At 40.8% G+C, this 20,815-nt stretch overlaps 1 protein-coding gene across 3 annotated transcripts in view; it reads left to right on the top strand.

The window, feature by feature from the left end:
• Positions 1-672: 672 nt before the first annotated feature.
• The window catches only part of LOC122554147 (endophilin-B1-like), a 40,648-nt gene continuing 20,505 nt past the window's right edge, over positions 673-20,815 (top strand). For all 3 annotated transcript variants that reach the window (XM_043698714.2, XM_043698715.2, XM_043698717.2), the window contains exons 1-4: positions 673-781; positions 16,538-16,679; positions 18,535-18,663; positions 20,315-20,448. In XM_043698714.2, the coding sequence (XP_043554649.2) occupies positions 719-781; positions 16,538-16,679; positions 18,535-18,663; positions 20,315-20,448 (468 nt within the window). In that variant the 5' untranslated portion in view covers positions 673-718. The remainder of the gene's footprint in view (positions 782-16,537; positions 16,680-18,534; positions 18,664-20,314; positions 20,449-20,815) is intronic.

Genomic DNA, 20,815 nt, shown 5'->3' on the forward strand with positions numbered 1-20,815 from the left:
GGGTCCACCCACGGGGTCATCCAATCACCGCCCCTTCCGCTAGAGAACCAATCGCCATCCCGAATCATGCCTCAGTCTTAACCAATCACCGCCCCCTCTGATGGACGCCATGGACTTCAACGTGAAGACTGTCCAAATAGACACCGATTGGTTAATCCTCGGGCAGTTATTGGTTTCCCATTTTAGGGGATGATGATTGGTTCAACCCAAGTCAGAACAGCGGACGGTGAACCGATGGGTTCTCCAGCAGAAGGGGCGGTGATTGGTTAAGACTGGGGCACGAGTCTGGATGGCGATTGGTTCTCAATCAGAGGGGGCGGTGATTGGTTAAGACTGGGGCACGAGTCGGGATGGCGATTCGTTCTCCATCAGAGGGGGCGGTGATTGGTTAAGACTGAGGCATGATTCGGGATAGCGATTGGTTCTCCATCAGAGGGGGCGGTGATTGGTTAAGACTGAGGCATGATTCGGGATGGCGATTGGTTCTCCAAAGGAGGGGGCGGTAATTGGTTAAGGCTGGAGCACGATTCGGGATGGCGATTGGTTCTTTAGCGGAAGGGGCGGTGATTGGATGACCCCGTGGGTGGACCCAGACTCGCGATTGGCCGGGCGGTGCGGAGGTGGGGCGGTGATTGGCTGGGTCTGTTTGTTTGCGTGTTGGGCGGGGGTGTTGGGCGGGAGGCGGCTCGAGCCCGACACTGACACCGCTCGAGACGCCATGGACTTCAACGTGAAGAAACTGGCGGCCGGAGCCGGCACCTTCCTCAGCCGCGCCGTCCAGGTAGAGGGCTTCATACAGGCCAGGCGAGGCGGGGCGGGGCGGGGGTGGCCGCTGAGGCCGAGTGGGCAAGGCCCAGCCCGAATGTGGACGTGTAGGTGTCGGTGGTGGTTTGACAGGCCCGGGGTCTGAGGCGGCCGTGCTGAGGGGTCATGTAGGCCATCTCCCGCCCCAACTCCCCTTATCCCCGGTTGTAAAATGAGAAATAACAAGCTCCACTCGGTGCCAGGCGGCGCCCAGGCTCCCCCGGGGAGTGGGCACTCCCTCCCAGCCCAGCTCCTGGTGATGTTTCAGTGGAGTAAATTACTGGGTTTATCTCACTGGTGATTGTCTTTTCTTTTTGCTTTCAAACTACACTCTTTCCATACTCTTGGCAGAGGAAAATAAACCTCTTCCCCTTCCCAGACCAAGGCATTTCCAATTCAGAATATAAACAGAAAGCTCCTATTGTGTCTGGAAGGTTAATGTGGGGTGTAGTCACTCCTGTCAGATTCTCGAGAGACAATATATTCCCACCACACTTGGGACCTGTCTCTCTCTCTCTCTTGCTATCTGCAGCATTTTATTATTTTTGTGCTTGTGGATTTCCGTGCATTTCTGAGCTGAGGTTAGTGGCAAATTGAAAGTCGATGCTCCACATCGATTACCGGGCATGGGAGATTGTCAGAAGTTCAGAAACTAGCGAAAACATCAAAGAGGGTGACGTTAGATTAAAGGTAAACTAGAGAGAAACTTAAAACCAGACATGTTGAGCTTCTGCAACTATGTAAAAAGGAAGCTAGTTGTGATGGTAAGCACTGGTTCCTTCTTGGATGAAGCTAGAAATTAATAATGGCAGAAATTTTGAACAAGTAATTTGTATTTTTGTGGTAATGTACCTTAAGTGTGGACCAAAGGGAGAGAGGAATGTACTGATTTCACTAGCTTTAAATTAAGGGGGGGTAGATATAGGACTGATGTTAGGGGTAGGTTCTTCACTCAGCGAGTCGTTAGTTCATGGAATGCCCTGCCAGTAACAGTGGTGGACTCTCCCTCTTTATGGGCATTTAAGAGGGCATTGGATAGGTATATGGAGGATAGTGGGTTAGTGTAGTTTAGGTGGGCTTGGATCGGCGCAACATCGAGGGCCCAAGGGCCTGTACTGCGCTGTATTCTTCTATGTTCTATGTTCTATGTTCTATGTAAAAACTGAAAGCTGACAAGTCTGTTGGTTTCTGATTGACTGCACCCACGGGTCATAACATGTGTCTCTCAATGGAGAAGGCAGTAGTGAGCTATTGTCTTTGGACAATTGTGGCCCTTTGGGTACAGGTATACCAGTGTTGTTCAGATGGTCGTTTAGTGACACATTTGATGTAGATCCAAATCAGGATTGTGTGTGGCTTGGAGTGGGACTTGCAGGTGGTGATGATCCTATGCATCATCTCCCCTTGTTCTTCTAGGAGGTAGAGTTCTCAGCTTTGGAAGATATTGTTGAAGGAGCCTTGGTGAATAACTGCAGTGTATCAGTAGTGGAGGGAGTGAAAGTTGAAGGTAGTGGATGGTACATCAGTCAGGTGGGCTGCTTTGCCCTGGGTCAGCTGCTTGCGTTGATGGAACTACAGATGTCCAGGCAAGTGGAGAATATTCCATCACTTTTATAACTTGTCTTGTCGATGATGGGCAGGCACTGGGAAACAGAAGGTGAGTTAATCACTGCAGAATTGCAAGCTCTGACCATCTCTTCTTGCTACGGTATTTACGTGGATAATTCAGTTTCTGGTCACTGTGTTGTTAGTGCGAATTTGAGATGGTAATGCCATTGAACGTCAAGGCACAGTGGTAAGATTCTTTTTGTTGGAGATGGCCATTACCTGGCACTTGTTTGGCACAAATGTTAGTTGCCACCTAATCCAAGCTTGGATGTTGTACAGGTTTTGGTGTGTGAGGTCATGGACTGCTTCAGAATCTGAGGAGTCAAGGGTGATGCAGAACATTGTGCGATCTTCACCTAACATCTCCACTTGTCTTAATATTTTCAGTCCTTAATGAGATATATGCATCTCTGGCTCAGCCAACATTTGTTGCCCGTCCCTTATTTGTCCAGAGGGAGGTTATGTCAGCTGTGTTGCTGCGGGTCTGGAGTCTCATGTAGACCAGACCAGGTAAGGATGGCAGATCTCCTTCCCTAAAGGACATTGTTAAACCAATATTCTTTCTTACAACAATTGACAGTTGTTACATGGTTGTAAGTAGCCTAGAATCAGAGTTTTTATTTCTAGATTTTTCAAATTAAATTGAAATTTCACCATCTGCCATGATGGGATTTGAGCACACCTCCCCAGAATGTTATCCTGGGGTTCTGGATTACTCATCCAGTGATATGACTATAACATTATGTAAATAATGTTAAACATTCAATGGAAGGCATTAATGAAGCAGCTGAAGATGTTTGGGCCTTGGACACTTATTAGGAGGCCTATGTTCACATCCCATCTGCTTCAGAAGTGTGTAATAACATCCCTGATCAGGTTGATTAGAAAATAGCTACCCGGAAGATCTCCAGTGACGTTCTGTGGCTGAGATGATTGAGTTCTAAAAATCACAACAGTTTTTCTTTGTGCTAGGTGTGACCCCAACCAGTGGAGAGGTTTCCTCCTGATTCCCATTGACTGTAGTTTTGGTGGGCTTTGTTGATATCTCATTTGGTCAAGGCGAGTCAGTCTCCCTCTTCTCTCTTATCAATGCCTGAAGCAAGGTTGTAATAAAGTCAGTAGCTGAATAGCATAGGCAGAATCCAAGCTGAGCAGGTTATTCCTTTGCAAGCACCACTTGATAGTCTGTTGACAACCCCTTGCTTCATTGATGATTAAGAGTAAACTGATGGGGTATTAATTAACCCGGTTGGATATGTCCTGCTTTTTTGTACAGGTCATACTTGCACTTTTTTCCACATTTTATATAGTCATACAGGCCAGAAACAGTCCGTTCAGTCCAACTGTCCATACTGACCATAATGCCAACTAAACTAGTCCCACCTGCCTGCCCTCGGCCCATGTCCCTCAAATGTTTGGCAGGTTGTGAGTCTTGAAGTTGACCTGGAACAGTTTGACTAGGGGTGCAGCTAGTTCTGGAGCACAATCTTCCAGTTCTATTGTAAGAATGTTGTCAGGGCTCAAAGGCGCTTTGCACCATCTAGTGTCTTCGGCCATTTCTTAGTATTATGTGGAGTAAAATCATATTAACCTCATTAGTTATGTTAAGTTCAGTGAATTGAATTAACCTAATATCTGTTACTGCAAAAAATTTGGAATTCACAATTGAAGTTGCAGTGGTGCTTTTAGAAAATCAATGCAATCAGGCAGAGTCAACAAGTTTTATGAAAAACAAAGTTTATTGATTACTTTATCGATTGCCATAAGTTTTGAAATTGTTTGACACATTTGTTAGAGGTCTTTGAGATGTAACAGGCAGAACTGATAAATCCAGTGGATTGGGATTTCCAAAAGGCATTTGATAAGGTGCCACATAAAAAATTACCCACGACAAGAGTTCATGATGTTAGCATGGATAGAGGATTGGCAAACGAATAGAAAACAGAATTGGACTAAAGAGGCATCTTCCAGATGGCAAATGGTCAGTATTGGAGTATCACAAGGATCAGTGCTGTGACCTCAGATATTTAGTCTGTGTAATGACTTGGATGAAGGAATTGAATGTATTGTAACAAATTTGCAATTTTTGTGAAGATTTGTGGCTGAGGTTGTGGTTCAGGTAGGATCCTTACACGCAGATGATGAGGTACACCAGATCGACTGGGACAATACATCCAATTGTGGGGCAGGCTAAATAAAGACACGCACAGGAATTCCTAGAGGCTGGAACTCCATCAACAAACACATCAATTTGGACCCCATTTACCAACTTCTCAGAAAAAGAACCGGAAGTTTATCACCCACCTTAACAGACCAAGAGACACAAATAGAAAGCGGGACAGAACACCAGCGCTTAAACAGATGCTTGCTGATGATGTTACCCAGCATGTGACAAAACGTCTGAGAACAAATCTTCCAGCTCAGCGAGCAAACTTACAACATGAATTACAAAGGTGGGTACACAAGCAAGTTGGAGGAAGACAGTCTACAAATAGATATAGATAGGTACACTGAGTAAACAACAGTAATAAGACAGTAACCTTGTTGCAAAGTTTAACACTGTGATTGGGTGGTGGGACTTTGGTATCAGAGGTTCCATTGTATGGCTTTTATTATTTGTATATTTTTGGAGATTTCTGAAATAATGTATATTCTCTAGCTGACAATTTTGTAGTAAATAGTACAATGTATTCAAATTATTTTTGTTTTGTGATGTATGCCAACTGTTTGCTAATCAGCGAATGTCGTGCCATCTTTTTTGGTAATGACTAGGATGGGCGTGTTGTACTATTGCTGCTAAGGACCTTTGGTTCCCCCACTTAAGTTGATTACCTTCTTCAAACTAGAAGGTGGAAATCAATAGGTTAGTCTGCCATCACTGACAACTTAAGATTCTCCATATGATGCGCTGATGCAGTCACTTGTTTGATTGTTGAGTCAAGTGAAATGGAATGCTGCCTTTTAAGAGTAAAGGTGGGTTGGGGTCTTTTAAGCAGCTTTCTCAACATTTGCTACCAGCTGCAGAAAGAACACACCACACCAATCAGAATTAGGTATATAAGCTTCACCAGGAATTCAAGAATTCACCTATGCGCATCAAAAAGAAGCACTCAGTCTCCTGTCATTGCTGAGTATTGCCACTTTGATGACAGGCTGTGCATTATTCATCATTCTTTTCCTTGACTTTTCTGCAACCTTTGAACATTTTACCACACAGATGCCTTACAGTTTGTCTTCTGTTTTGCGCAATTTGTCTTCTGCGTTGCACTGTTCGATATTGTTTGGTTCAAGTTTTAGGTATTCAATAGACAATAGGTGCAGGAGTAGGCCATTCTGCCCTTCGAGCCTGCACCACCATTCATTATGATCATGGCTGATCATCCTCAATCAGTATCCTCTTCCTGCCTTTTCTCCATAACCCTTGATTCCACTATCCCTGAGAGCTCTATCCAACTCTTTCTTAAACGAATCTAGAGACTGGGCCTCCACTACCTTTTGGGGCAGTGCATTCCACACAGCCACCACACTCTGGGTGAAGAAGTTTCTCCTCATCTCTGTTCTAAATGGCCTACCCCTTATTTTTAAGCTGTGTCCTCTGGTTCGGGACTCATCCATCAGCAGTAACATGTTTCCTGCCTCCAGAGTGTCCAATCCTTTAATAATCTTATACGTCTCCATCAGATCCACTCTGTCTTCTAAACTCTTTTTTTTTATTAGATTACTTAGTGTGGAAACAGGCCCTTTGGCCCAATAAGTCCACACCGACCTGCTGAAGCGCAACCCACGCAGACCCATTCCACTACATTTACGTCTTCACCTAACACTACAGGCAATTTAGCATGGCCAATTCACCTAACCTGCACATTTTTGGATTGTGGGAGGAAACCAGAGCACCCGGAGGAAACCCACGCAGACACAGGGAGAATGTGCAAACTCCACACAGAGTCGCCTGAGGCGGGAATTGAACCCGGGTCTCTGGCGCTGTGAGGCAACAGTACTAACCACTATGCCGCCCAAGGGTATACAAGCCTAGTCGCTCCGATCTTTCCACATAGTCCCGCCATTCCAGGAATTGACCTTGTGAACCTATGGGAGTCATTTATCACTACTTTGTTTCCTGTCAGCCAACCAATTTTCAATCCAAGTCAGTACTTTGCCCCCAATACCATGCGCTCTACGTTTGCTCACTAACCTCCTATGTGGGACTTTTATCAAAGGCTTTCTGAAAATCCAGGTACACGACATCCACTGGATCTCCCTTGTCCATCTTAAGAGTTACATCCTCAAAAAATTCCAGAAGATTAGTCCAGCATGATTTCCCTTCATAAATCCATGCTGACTCTGACCTATCCTGTTACTGCTATCCAGATGTGTCGTAATTTCATCCTTTATAATTGACTCCAGCATCTTTCCCACCACTGAGGTCAGACTAACTGGTCTATAATTTCCTGCTTTCTCTCTCGCTCCTTTCTTAAAAAGTGGTACAACATTAGCCACCCTCCAATCCGCAGGAACTGATCCTGAATCCATCGAACTCTGGAAAATAATCACCAATGCATCCATGATTTCTAGAGCCACCTCCTTCAGTACCCTGGATACTTTTGACAGCAAGATATTTCTCTCGCAAAGGCTTCCCTTACCGCCCTAGAATTATTACTTCCAAAGTCTATCAGGATCTTTTTGCTTAATCGCTACCTCTTCCACACTTACCCTGCAACCCCTACAGATTGGGGCAGCCTCCACAGGTATGCTGATAATACCTGCATCTGCTATCTCTATTGCTACCATCAGTACTTAAGCATTGTCAAGATGCTGGCTAGCCCATGCTGTCTTGATAAGTCAGGATTTCCTTCAGCTGCATTTTGCAAAGTGAATATTCCTTGATGAAAACAGTCTTCAATCTTGACCACATAATTGTCCTTGCCATCGACTCCAATCTTCTGTCTGGCAACTGTCTCCTATTGTTGCCGATTCTTTGCAACTTCAGCATTCTCTTTGGCCCTGAGCTCTGAGTACTTACTATATCCATTATTCCAAATTCGCTGAAACACTCATCTGTTTCTGGACGCTTTGAGTTCCAGCTGTTCCTGGTCAATCTTAATCCTCCACTTTCCATAACTGTTAATATAGAATTTAGCTTGGTATGTTGTATTCCACTCCAAATCCTGGTCAGCTGTTTTCTTGCTGACCTGCTTTAGCTCTTGGCCCTCCTACCCTTCAGATTTAAAATTCTCCTTGTTGTCATAAAATCAGTTTATCTAGCCCCACACAATCTTCCACCCACTCCCCACCCCCCAAATCCTCTGTTCATCCAATCCCTTCATCATGACAGCTGTGTCTTGTCAGCTATTCACCACGCACTCGATGTTTCTTCCCTAAATTCCTGGTGCCTTTCCACCTTTTAATATGCTCCATAAAATGCTGCTATTTTTACCAAATTGGTCCTTTCCTAATACTTGAGGCTGGCATTCATCATTTTACTTGTCCTTTCTGTGAAATGTCTTGGCATTTTCTACATTTATAAATGCAAGGTGTTGTTGCACTAGTACTGGCAGGGTGCATTTAAATTCACCAAACCTTCACAACACAGGACGTTTCCTGAAAATATAAAGTAATTATAATGGTTCTCTGAATGAGGAACAGAAAGCCTATTTAGCTTGCTTACCATCTTGGAGTAAAGTGCTCGTTTTACTTTTGAAATGCTGATGGAGCAGCTGTCTATTTCTTGCATTTCCTGATTTTTGTTTTTATTGCCAGCATGCATAATTTTAATTCTGCTTGTTGGATTAAGTCTGCTTCTGTTGGGTTATACGGGTTAATTTTTGACAACCTCTGTTGAAATCGTAGGGTGTGGCAAGCTTTGCACTTGTGGTTATGAAACAAATAATTTCACTGTCTGTTTTTCATTCATGGGTTGAAACTAGACATCTGTCAATTGTCTGCATAATGTATCTAGTGTTTAACTTCAATATGCTGTTCATTTCTGTATACTATTCAAATGATACTGTTAACTCAAATCAAGCTTCTTTTGTATTATCACTTGTCAAATTGTGGCTTTTTTTGGAATCCTGCACATTTGCCAAAAGGTGTCCAGTCCACTTATACCCACTTTTGTCCAAAGTAACTACTGTTAGTAGAAGATTCTGTATGTGATCTTTATTAAAAGATTTGCTTCCCCAGGTGGCCTGTCTTGTGTGCAGAGTGGAAATAAAACAAGTTCCTAACCAAGATACTGGTTGTACCTAAATTGTGTTAAGGTACATTATTGGACTGATGTACTATTTGGGTATTGTATTTTTCTGCTGGGGTATGATATGAATATTTTAGCATTTTATATTTGCGGCGTCTCATAGAACTGAAAATATTAGCAAGAAGAATATGTCCATCAGCAGTCAAGCTGCATCTTAGAGTTTTGCTGCTTTGTGACCTATCAAATGACTTTGTATACATGGTAACAGAGTGCAGTGAAGTTAGTTGACTGAAGGAATGTAATCATCATCCTGTCACTGCTAAATTGCTGTTATCAGGGTAATAGTCTGCTGTTAAATTCAAGCTGTGTGTTTCTGTCATTTTTAAATCAAGACACTGGTATGAATTGAGGTAAGTGCCGCATTTTATTTCCTCATGGAATCAACATTTTTTTTGTCAAACTTAAAACACAAGAGGTCTTCAGTGGTTGAGGTGAATCTTAAATCTTTACCTTCAAAATACTTTTGGTGGAATAGCTTGGTTTTCTGTGCTGCTCCTGCATAAAAGAAAATGTCTATTCTGTTGCAAGTCAGTCTTGAAACGTAAACATTGTCTCTCTTCACAGAGGCTGGGGAGTGGGGGAACCTTACCAACGAAACTCACTCTTTACACCCTTCTTTCTGTTTAACTTTTGTACTTGAACCTGTGTATTTTTCCATCCTTAAATTCACTGTCTGATTTCCCAGGACAGGAATTCCAGTCGTGTGAGGGATCGAGAAATTTTAAACTGGATTTTTCTGACAGAGTAGGATGTTTTATGGATTTGGCAAAGGTGGGGGACTACCTTCAAACCTTGATGCATGGCTCCAGTTCTTTGGGCCAGAGAGAAATTATAGGTTGGATTTAGTGACTGTTACCAAACCAAGCAACAGGTTCTATTTAAGTGTGACCTAAAATTCAATACAGTAAAATTGCAATAGGTTTATTTGCGGAGTCCACTCTCAAATTTGTATTTAGCAGGATTTCAAGATAGCCAAGGAAATTCCTACATAACCCACTTTTGTCGAAGAACATGCTGTGGAAATGAACTAAATAAATATGCAGTAATAACTAAATATATTGAAAATGTCTTATTTTATCATTTTGTTCACATCTCACAATGACCCAACATTGTGCAGTCAAAGCCATTTTAAAATGTTTGAAATTAGCTCCGAAAACGCTCTGCTTACTGCACCTGCCCAAAGACAGTATGGTATGGTTGACTATCCTGTATGTGCAGCCGAATGTGTTTGTCGTGTTTGCGTACTGCAATGTACAACCCTGGTGTACTTCTATTGCCTTTGTGGTTTTAGTTAGGGAAGTAGGTAAGTAACTGGGCAAGCTGTACATGTAGGGTTTTTGTCAAATAATGGCTTGCCTATGAATTGGCGCTGTAGTGTAACCCCGCATCATAGGATAATCTGGCTAATTTGGAGTTACCAGAGCTGTCTCATCCTGGGGATCCTTCTGTTGGATTGCCTATTCTGCTGTTGGGAATTACTATCAATTTTGATGCAACCAGTGTTTCAGATTATCTGATTTTGATAAGTCACAATTTCACTATACTATGAAAGAAAGTGGGTTAAGGAAAATGGGATGTAAGAATTCAGTAATAACTTAGGGTGGAGTGGGGGAAGCAGTTTCTTAAATTGGTTGAAATGTGTTTCACCAAATGATTTTGGATGTAGGTATTGTTGACTAAACTGCTTTACTGGAAGTTCCCCACAATATCTATCCTATCATGACTTGTATATGATAATACAGATTGTTGTTTTGTGAATTGCCTAGCAAGCAACTCTGTTCAACAGTTAGGGTTAAGCATCAAATATTCGCTTCACCAGAGATGCTACATATCATGAAATAATTTTTTAAAAAGTCATTAATAGATGGATAGCTTTCTTAGCAATCAATAGTACACAGATCTATACAGTATGTACTTAAATAGCTGTGAATCCAGATGTCTCCTCAGTGGAAAAAAATGCTTTGGATCATAGTCAGCCTTTGAACAATATCTCTATTCATTAAGCAATGTCTGTCTCCTAATTTTACCAGTTGCCCAATCACAAGGTTCTCTACTGTTAGCTGCTTCGTCTCACAAGGTAGTTCTGGTCAAGGACACAAAAAGTACATGTTGCATGTGAGTTTGAGATAAAACAAATGACTTCAAATGAATGCAAAACATGTCATCATTTTAAAAAAAAGCAGTGCTATAGACTTCTTCTCCAATGACTCAGAGCTTGGTTTTTTTTCCCCAGAAACATGAGTTGCTAATCCATCTCCACCCAGCAAACTATTTCTTATACTTGCATCATGCCATTTACCCTGTCAAGCTGCCTGAAAATGTTATATATTTCCATAAGGTTGCCTTTCAGTAATACCTCCAGTGAGTACAAGGAAAACCTGCTCAACCACTCCTCAAAAGGCAATCTCTCCATACCTGGAATCAGTGTAGAGAGCCCTCTTGTCTCTTCTCACTATTTTAGCCAGTATGTGTTCTATTTCATAATTTTTATATCACTTATGCTGCATAGACCTTTTTTGTACTTAATTACTGCAATGTTTACTTTCTTCAGATGAGGTTGTTGCAAAAGAATTTAATGGGAACAGGATTTGAGATTAATGCTGACATCCAGCATTTGGCTTCCAAATCTCTCTGGACAGGAAGCCTCAAGGACTCTTAAAATCCATTACATTATATCAGTGTTGTGTTATTAATGATTCCCTGTTGAGTTCACCACGGTGACCAGTATTCATAGTCTCTTGTGATAACTGATTTGCCAATATTCCTGGTGTGGTACAGATTAAATTCACATTAGACTAAGAGTTGGAAATTCAATTAAAGTTTAAATCAAACTTACCTTCTGTCATGGAGTCATAGAGATGTACAGCATGGAACCAGACCCTTTGGTCCAACCGGTACATCCCAACCCAATCTAGTCCTACCTGCCAGCACCCAACCCATATCCCTCCAAACCCTTCCGGTTCATATACCCATCCAAATGCCCTTTAAATGTTGCAATTGTACCAGCCTCCACCACTTCCTCTGGCAGCTCATTCCATACATGTACCACCCTCTGCGTGAAAAAGTTGCCCCTTAGGTCTCTTTTATATCTTTCCCCTCTCACCCGAAACCTAAGCCCTCTAGTTCTAGACTCCCTCACCCCCAGGGAAAAGACTGTCTATTTATCCTATCCATGCCTCTCATAATTTTGTAAACCTCTATAAGGTCACCCCTCAGCCTCCGACGCTCCAGGGAAAACAGCCCCAGCCTGTTCAGCCTCTCCCAATAGCTCAAATCCACCCACCCTGGCAACATCCTTGTAAATCTTTCTTTCTGAACCCTTTCAAGTTTCACAACATCTTTCCAATAGGAAGAAGACCAATATTCCAACAGTGGCCTAACCAACGTCCTGTACAGCCGCAACATGTACTCCCAACTCCTGTACTCAATACACTGACCAATAAAGGAAAGTATAATGAAATCTGATTTCATTTAAAATCTGAAAATGCTCATTCTCTCAAACTTCTATCACTTCCCTTTATTTTTTCTTAACGTTAGATCGTGATGGATGATTATGTAGGATGCTTTTTGCCTCAGTCTTATTCTCTTGCAAGTAGTAGGTATAAAATGTTGACAAACTTAAAACCCATTATCACTCCAAGGAAACTGCTGTTCAGCTGTAATTGCTACTCTGAGGTTTTTTTAGGTTTATAATAATTGAGAGGGAAAACTGTTTTTCAACTGTGGTGTTTTTGAGCTTATTTCAAAAGGTTTTTTTTGTCTTTATTCACGAGATGCAGTTTTCACTAACAAGGTCAGCATTTATTATTGTCAGCTAAGAATTTTGGCAAGTTAAATGAGGTCTTTATTTACAGAATAAAATAACTGAAATCTCTGGTCCTTGAATTCATGATTCCATGTATTTTGACAGTTAGATTTTTAATGAGCCTTGTTCAGATATGGCTGATAATTTGTGTTGACTGTTGCTTTGATTAGTTTATCTGGGTAAATGTGGGCAGGATAATTACATCTGAATACAAATATGGGATGTTTCTAAAGTCTCTGTGCAGTTTTAAACTTGGATGTATATGTGATACAAATTGTAAATCGCGTATAAAAACCTAATTCATTTTTGACTAGCATTGGGCTTAAGCTATGCTAGCCTTAACACGCAGTTCACCTTTTCTTCTGTAATTGTAATTTTCAATAAGTTCCAGCATCTGCAATAAAGTGAAAACAAAATTAACTCACCACTGACATCATTAAAAATCTTAATGCATCATGCTTTTGGTTTGCTTTTGTTGTGTGTATATCAAAGTTTAAAGTTGCACTAAACTTTATAGCAGCTTGTAAAAATCTTTTGCGGATCAGTGAGAAAAATAAAGACTCATATTAAAGCAGTGAACTTGTGCAGTTACTGCCTTTGCTGTTTGAATTCATGTATCACTGGACATCGGAGTGCATCTCGGAAAACTTAACAAACAGCAAAATTCATAATTGATCTTGGATGAACCTGTTTGGGAGAGGTCACAACACAGCAATAGATTAAGTAAATAGTTTTAAGTATAGCCTTGCTGTAAATCTACAATAGTGAGTAGAGTGGGTTCTTTCTTGATTATATGTTTTATTAAGATATGTCTCTTAACTTAGCCTGGAGCAGTGTTTTGTAGAGGACTAAGACAATGTTATGTTCAGGGTCTGTAGATTGGAAGAAGCAAAAATGACCTTTAGTAGAGTGATATGCTCTTCTTGTCGGATGTGGGAGTTTAAAGAGAGTTTGTGTTACTGAGGATTATATCTGCAATAAACCCCGTTGGTTGCAAATCCTATCAGATCGACAGTTAGAAGCAATGAGGAATTTATAGGGAGATAGTGAGGAAAGAGATCAATCTGAGACTGGTACAGTTGAGAAAAGGAGAGAGTCAAACGGTCAGGGCAGGGGGGAAAAGCAGAGAACAAGGTAGGACTGATAATTTAAACTGCATTTTTTTCAATTCAACAGACCTAACTGGGAAGGCAGATGAACTCAGAGCATGGTTAGAAACATGGGACTGGGATATCAAAGCAAGTACAGAAACGTGGCTCAGGAATGGACAGGACTGGCAGCTTAATGTTCCAGGATACAAATGCTACAGGAAGGATAGAAAGGGAGGTGAGAGAGGAGGGGGGAGTGGTATTTTGGATAAGGGATAGCGTTACAGCTGTATATAAGGTGGCTATTCTAGCAAATACATCCAGGGAAGTTATTTGGGTGGAACTGGGAAATAAGAAAGGGATGGTCACCTTATTGGGATTGTATCATAGACCCCCTAATAGTCAGAGGGAAATTGAGAAACAAATTTGTAAGGAGATCTCAGTTATCTATAAGAATAATAAAGTGGTTATGGTAGGGGATTATAACTTGCCAAACATAGACTGGGACTGCTATAGTGTTAAGGATTTAGATAGAGAGGAATATGTTCACTGTGTACAAAATTTTCCTATTCAGTATGTGGATATACCTACTAAAAGAAGATGTAAAACTTGACCTACTCTTGGGAAATAAGGCAGGACACGTGATTGAAGTGTCAGTGAGAGAGCACTTTGCAGCCAGTGACCATAATTCTATTAGATTTAAAATAGTGATGCAAAAGGATAGATAGATAGATCTAAAAGCTAAGTTCTAAATTGAAGGAAGGCTAATTTTGATGGTATTAGGCAAGAACTTTCAAAAGCTGTTTGGGGGCAGATGTCGCAGGTAAAGGGATGGCCGGAAAAAGGGAAGCCTTCAGAAATGAGGTAATAAGAGTCCAGAGAAAGTATATTCCTGTTAGGGTGAAAAGAAAGGCTGGTAGGTATAGGGAATGCTGAATGACTAAAGAAATTGATGGCTTGGTGAAGAAAAAAAAGAAAGCATATGTCCGGTATAGACAACCTGGATGGAGTGAATCCTTAGAGTCTAAAGGCAGTAGGAGTATACTTGAGAGAAATGAGCATGGCAAAAAAGGGACATGAGATAGCTTTGGCAAATAGGGTTAAGGAGAATCCAAAGGGTTTTTACAAATACATTAAGAACAAAAAGGTAACTAGGGAGTGAATAGGACCCCTCAAAAATCAGCAGGGTGGCCTTTATATGGAGCTGCAGGAGATGGGGAGATACTAAACGAGTATTTTGCATCAGTGTTTATTGTGGAGGAGGACATGGAAGGTATAGAATGTAGGGAAATAGTCTACATTACAGAGGAGGAAGTACATGATGTCTTGAAATGCATAAAGGTGGATAAATCCCAGGACCTGGTCAGGTGTTTCCTGGAACTCTGTGGGAAGCTAGGGAAGTGATTGCTGGGCCTCTTGCTGAGATATTTTTATCATCAATAGTCACAGGTGAGGTGCCAGAAGTCTGGAGGTTCGCTAAGGTGGTACCACTATTTGAGAAAGTTGGTAAGGACAAGCCAGGGAACTAGAAACCGGTGAGCCTGACGTCAGTAGCAGGCAATTTGTTGGAGAGAATCCTGAAGGACAGGATTTCAGACTGGGGGCTTTAACCAATAAAGTGCCACAAGAATCAGTGCTTGTCCACTATTCGTCTTTATATAAATGATTTGGATGTGAACATAAGTGGTAGAGTTAGTAAGTTTGCAGAGGACACCAAAATTGGAGGTATAATGGACCGTGAAGAAGTTTATATTACAATGGGATCTTGATCAGATGGGCCAATGGGTCAAGGAGTGACAGATGGAGTTTAATTTGGATAAAAGCGAGGTGTTGCATTTTGGAAAGCAAATCTTAGCAGGACTTATGCACTAGTGATAAGGTTCAAGGGAGTGTTGCTGAACAGAGAGACCTTGGTGTGCAAATTCATAGCTCCTTGAAAGTGAGTCGCAGGTAGATAGGATAGTGAAGAAGGTGTTTGGTATGCTTTCCTTTATTGGTCAGAGCTTTCAGTATAGAGTGTTGGGAGGTCACGTTGCGGCTGTACAGGAAGTTGGTTAGGCCACTTTTGGAATATTGCGTACAGTTTTGGTCTCCTATCGGAAAAATGTTGTGAAACTTGAAAGGATTCAGAAAAGATTTACAAGGATGTTGCCAGGATTGGAGGATTTAAGCTATAGAGAGAGGCTGAATAGGCTGGGGCTGTTCTCTCTGGAGTGTTGCAGGCTGAGGGATGACCGTATAGAGGTTTATAAAATCATGAGGGGCATGGATGTCTTTTCTGTATGGTTGTTAGGTTCTTTTCTGGAGGTTTCACCTTCGAGATGCAATTCGCACACAACCTCTGCAAACAGTTAAAGTTTATTCAAGCTTGTGTAAGCTAGGTGACCCCTCTGACATTCTTTGCTAGTCGTGAAAAGTCAAGTCAAAATGAGACCCCGAACAAAGTAAGAAAACAATCCACTTTATACAGGTCAGTTGGTTATGCTCACAGATACTCTGGCCACTGCTCCCCCATAACTACATGTTACCCCAGGTACAATGGTAGGATGAGATCATCCTTGGAGATAATGCAAATGTAAATGCCCTAATCCTGGGGGATCATTATGCAGACGCTTTCCTGACTCCGTGTTTCCCCAAGGCAATGCAGGTGCGACAATACCTAGCTTCGGGGGATGGCTATGAAAGCATTTCTGAATGAGAATTTAATTTGATAATAGTTGAGGAGGGTAGTAACAAATGACTATCTAAATGGAGTGATAGTCTTCTGCACTTCTGCATGACTGTTCACCCATTTCCAGGATGTTCAGTCAGTGCAGTTCAACCATGGGGTTTGTACTAGATGTCTTAGCAGGATGGTAATTTTGAGAGTTGCTATCCTGAATACTACCTTTACAGTTCACGTATGTTGCCTTGCAGTGTTGCAAAACTGAAAGTCTTTCTGCAATTCATAAATGTAACTTTGATCTAATTAATCTGCTTCAGTTTACAGAGGAGAAATTGGGCCAAGCTGAGAAGACCGAGTTGGATGCCCACCTAGAGAATCTACTGAGCAAAGCTGAAAGCACAAAGCTATGGACTGAGAAAATAATGAAACAGACTGAGGTGTTGTTGCAACCTAATCCAAGTAAGAAATGGTTTATTGCACAGAATGTTTAGAAAATGCCCTGGTGCCACCAATTTAGTATTAGATTTAAATTCAGTAACCTTAGAACTGCAGTTCACAGGATGTGAGGAAGTTTCACCCCTTAACTGGGACAATCAATTCAGTCAGTTGATATTGGATGTTGAAAATTCAAGCATATGTGCTGTTACATGCATTTTTTTATGTTTTAATACCAGCTGAATGCATCAAACCCTTTTGGAAAGCCGTATTCACCCCATGAAAGAGCCCTTAGATTTAATTTTGGCCAAGTTAAACTCTTTTATTTATGGCATTTCTTTTAAGAGTGACATGCCTCTGAGCATGTAATTTGATTTTATTCTAACTTTGCTTCTTGGAAGTTTAATTCTTAATTGTATCTTGTTAGGATGAAGGAAAAAATCTAATTAGCTGAAGAGTTTGCCTTTTCAAGGTTTGAGGTTACATAGGACAGAACTTGTGATTTGAAACTGTAGAGAATTTCACAATTAAGAGTTTATGGCTTTGTGGTTTGCCCAGGTGTCAGCTTTTGTACACTTTGGTATTTTCATTGTCTAAAGTGAGAAATGTATCCTCTGTTAGTAAAGCTTGTTTTTAAAAAATTCCGCTACTAAAACTCTTCAATTTCCTATCAGTGTTTCTTGCTGAAGATTTCTCAGAAAGCATATTGAAAAATTTTAAATGGTTGCAATAAATGTTTCAAAATCGTGTTTTAACCATCTGCAACATTGCCAGCAACAACTGCATTATCCAAAGAAAAGTAATTTTTCTGAGCATTATACCAACCAACACCATGGTTGAAAGTAGGAATAAATAAATCAATAAACTTTGACTGCACACCTCACCTTCTGTAGAGACTCCTATTCAACTCTTCCACATTGTCTGTTTCCGTCACTTTTTTTATGATGTAGACTTCCATACTAGCACTTCCAATATGTCTTCCTTTTTTTCTCAGCTGAAAATTCCCTCCACACTGTGGTGACACAATGTTTGACTACATCTGCTCCATTTCATGTTTTTCTGCTATGCCCTCCTGCCCCCTCCCTTTCCTGAAGCATGTGAGAACTCTTCTTCTCTTTCCCCCCCCCCCCCCCTTGCCATTCATCCCACCAGCCTCTGCATTCAATGAACTATTCTTCATCACCTCAGTATGATGTCACCACCAAATGTATCTTTCTGTCCCTTTTCAGCATTTCAAAGTAGCCATTCCTCCCTGATAGCATTTCTCATCTTTAAACCCCTTCACTTCCGTCGTACCACGTCCTTGCTGTTTACCTTACAAACAGTCCTTTGAGATGAAACAACAATGTACAACTACTTTGAATTTAGTTTGCTGTATTCATTCCTCTAAATACAGTGAGACCAAACTAGACTGGGTAGTTGTTTTGCAGAGCTCCTCCCTTCAGTCCACAAGCATGGGTTCAGGTTTTTGGCATTTTCATTCTCAACTGTGACCTGACTCTGACCCCTCTATCCACAGCACCCAGAAGTGCTTTTTTTGAAGCTCTGAGAGTCCAACAATTCCGGATCAGAAACTCTGTTCCTGTTTAGTTTAACCTAACTGTAGGTTATTCAGTCCCTCAAACAAGCTTGGGGGACTGAATAACCTACAGTTGTTTCTATTTAACTAACAGTCCACAAATAGAATAATTAAATGTTGAAATCAGGCAATTGCTCTGTTTGGCTACCTTGAGGTATTCTGTCCGAATTCATAATAGCTGTTAAAATGCAAATACAGTAGTTTTCAAACTGCATGTGTGCAAATGCAGAAAATGAATCTCATTTGAAGTCTTGTGATCCATTAGCGTATGACCTCGAAATCAAATTTTATTTGCTTCAGATACAAGAATAGAAGAATTTGTGTATGAGAAACTGGATCGAAAAGCACCATCTCGTCTAAATAACTGTGAACAATTGGGACAGTATATGATTGAGGCTGGAAATGAATTTGGTCCTGGCACTGCATATGGTAAGAAAATTCAACCACTTAGACAAAATCTAACTTCCTTTTGTATTATTAAATGCAGTTTTAAAGCAACTTATTTCTTTAAGATGTTATGTTTGACTAAAATAATACCATGGAATGCCACAAACATGATTAGCTCCTCTGTATTGTATCATTCTATGATAAGTGGGTGTTTTTAAACAGTATAACTTTTAACCTGAATGTAATTGACTTCAGTACTTTATATAGATGGTGAACTTCATAGCTAATGGTGTTGAAGGAGGTGATCAGCCATGATCTTGTTGAATGGCAGAACAGGCTCAAACCAAATTACCTCCTCCAGCTCTTATTTCTTTCTTTATGTTCTCTCATCAGACTTGAACCTTCTTGTGCCATCTTATAATATTAGGAGAGACAGCCAGTCTGATTGTAATGTTATCTAAAAGAGTCGCAGCCAAACAATGATCCTCATGTTAACAATCAAACTGTTAATAATTCCTGGATATTGGGAGTAACTCTCATCATATACAACACTGGTTTCAATTTGCTGGCTTCTGTGCAAAACTTTAAAATTTCTAATCACTTTGAAATGGTTTGATTGCCTGGTGATAAACATCCATGGAGGAATCTCTGTTGAGATGGACCCTGTTCCATGTAAAGGTTCTTATTTTGAGATGTCCCTTTTGATCCAAAGTGAAAAAAAGAGAGATCTCTGGATGGAGTGACAATTCAAGTTCATGGCTCTGAGATAATTAGATTTCAGAGTAATTAGTCTGACTAGACACAGAGAGAGAGATTTCAGTTAAGAGGCAAAGTGGTGAAGTGGACTGTAACCAAGTTTGCGATGGAGATGGGAACTAGTTGACCAGAAAATGGAAACCGAAGTTAGTTTGGTGTCAGCTAATTTGGTGATTAGAAATTTTAAACTTTTGCATATGTACAGTTTGTGTGGGTAGGAGCAAGCAAACTAAATGAGAATGAATTGTAAAACTATAACAAAATATGACCATTTATATCAGGGGCTTCGTCTATGAACTGGACAGTGATGAAAAGGAACTCCGGAAAGTTTAAAAAGTCAGGGCAGTAGAACCTGAGAATGCATGTGTTCTTTGATAATCATGTTTGGAACCTCTAATTGAATTTGCAGCCAGTGGGAAAACTCAAGGACTGCGGGATTCTGTGCACCAGAGTTGGAATTAAAACTGCACTTGTGGTCCTTTTTAATTGAACGTCCTTTGTCTTTGTAGTATTGGAATTTTTTTGCATAAAAAAAATTTGTTAATGTATGCTTGATTTTACATTGATTTTTGGGTTTGACTGTTAAAGTAGAAGTTTTAAAAACTGAAATCTTGTCCATCATTTCCTTGTACCAGAGTTGTTTGGGGATTCCTTTCTTTTCAGGTTATTTTCCTATCTGAGGGAATCATGATACTGTCCTGTTGTGATGGTCCGGTTATATTTTCACTGCTAGACCAGTACCAAAATTGCCATAAAATTGCTGTCACAGGGTAAGTTGCTATGTTGGGTCTCTGAAATCCCAGCCGTAGGGAATTCTCCCATTATGCTACATAGCTCAAGTATAATAACAGAATTATATTGAAATAGAAGTGAGAAAAGTCCATACTTTAATTAGGTAAAGACAGAGTTTGAGTCATTGTTTTTTTTTCCCCAACAGGCAGTGCTCTTATTAAATGTGGAGAAACTGAAAACAGAATTGGTGCTGCAGAAAGGGAGTTAATACATTCCTCAGAAGTTAACTTTTTGGCCCCCCTCAGGAACTTCTTGGAAGGAGACTACCGAACAATATCTGTAAGTTGAAGCCACTTCCTGTTTAATGTAAATGCAACTTTGTTGTTTCTTGCTTTTATGGTCAGTCCTCCAACTTCTGTGTTTTCTGGGGATGTGTAATTTCTCTCCTTCCTGGCATGCGTACACCTCATGATTTTGTAGGAGAGCAGTTTCCACCAAGAGTGGGCAAGAGATAACTTTGACTTGATTTTCTTTTTCTATGTATAAATTCTGCACTCTGCCATTTTTTTGAAATGCATTAGAGACTTAAATTTAACTCCTAACGGAAGATTTAACTTTATAACATTGGATAACTGGGTGTTGTTGACAACTGCCCAGGGCAATTCTCCCTCAATTTATTTTACTGGCAGCATTAATAATGCTGGGT

This window comes from Chiloscyllium plagiosum, unplaced genomic scaffold (genome assembly GCF_037043375.1).
Source record: "Chiloscyllium plagiosum isolate Xiang-an unplaced genomic scaffold, Cpla_swu_hap1 HiC_scaffold_9, whole genome shotgun sequence".
NCBI lineage: Eukaryota > Metazoa > Chordata > Chondrichthyes > Orectolobiformes > Hemiscylliidae > Chiloscyllium > Chiloscyllium plagiosum.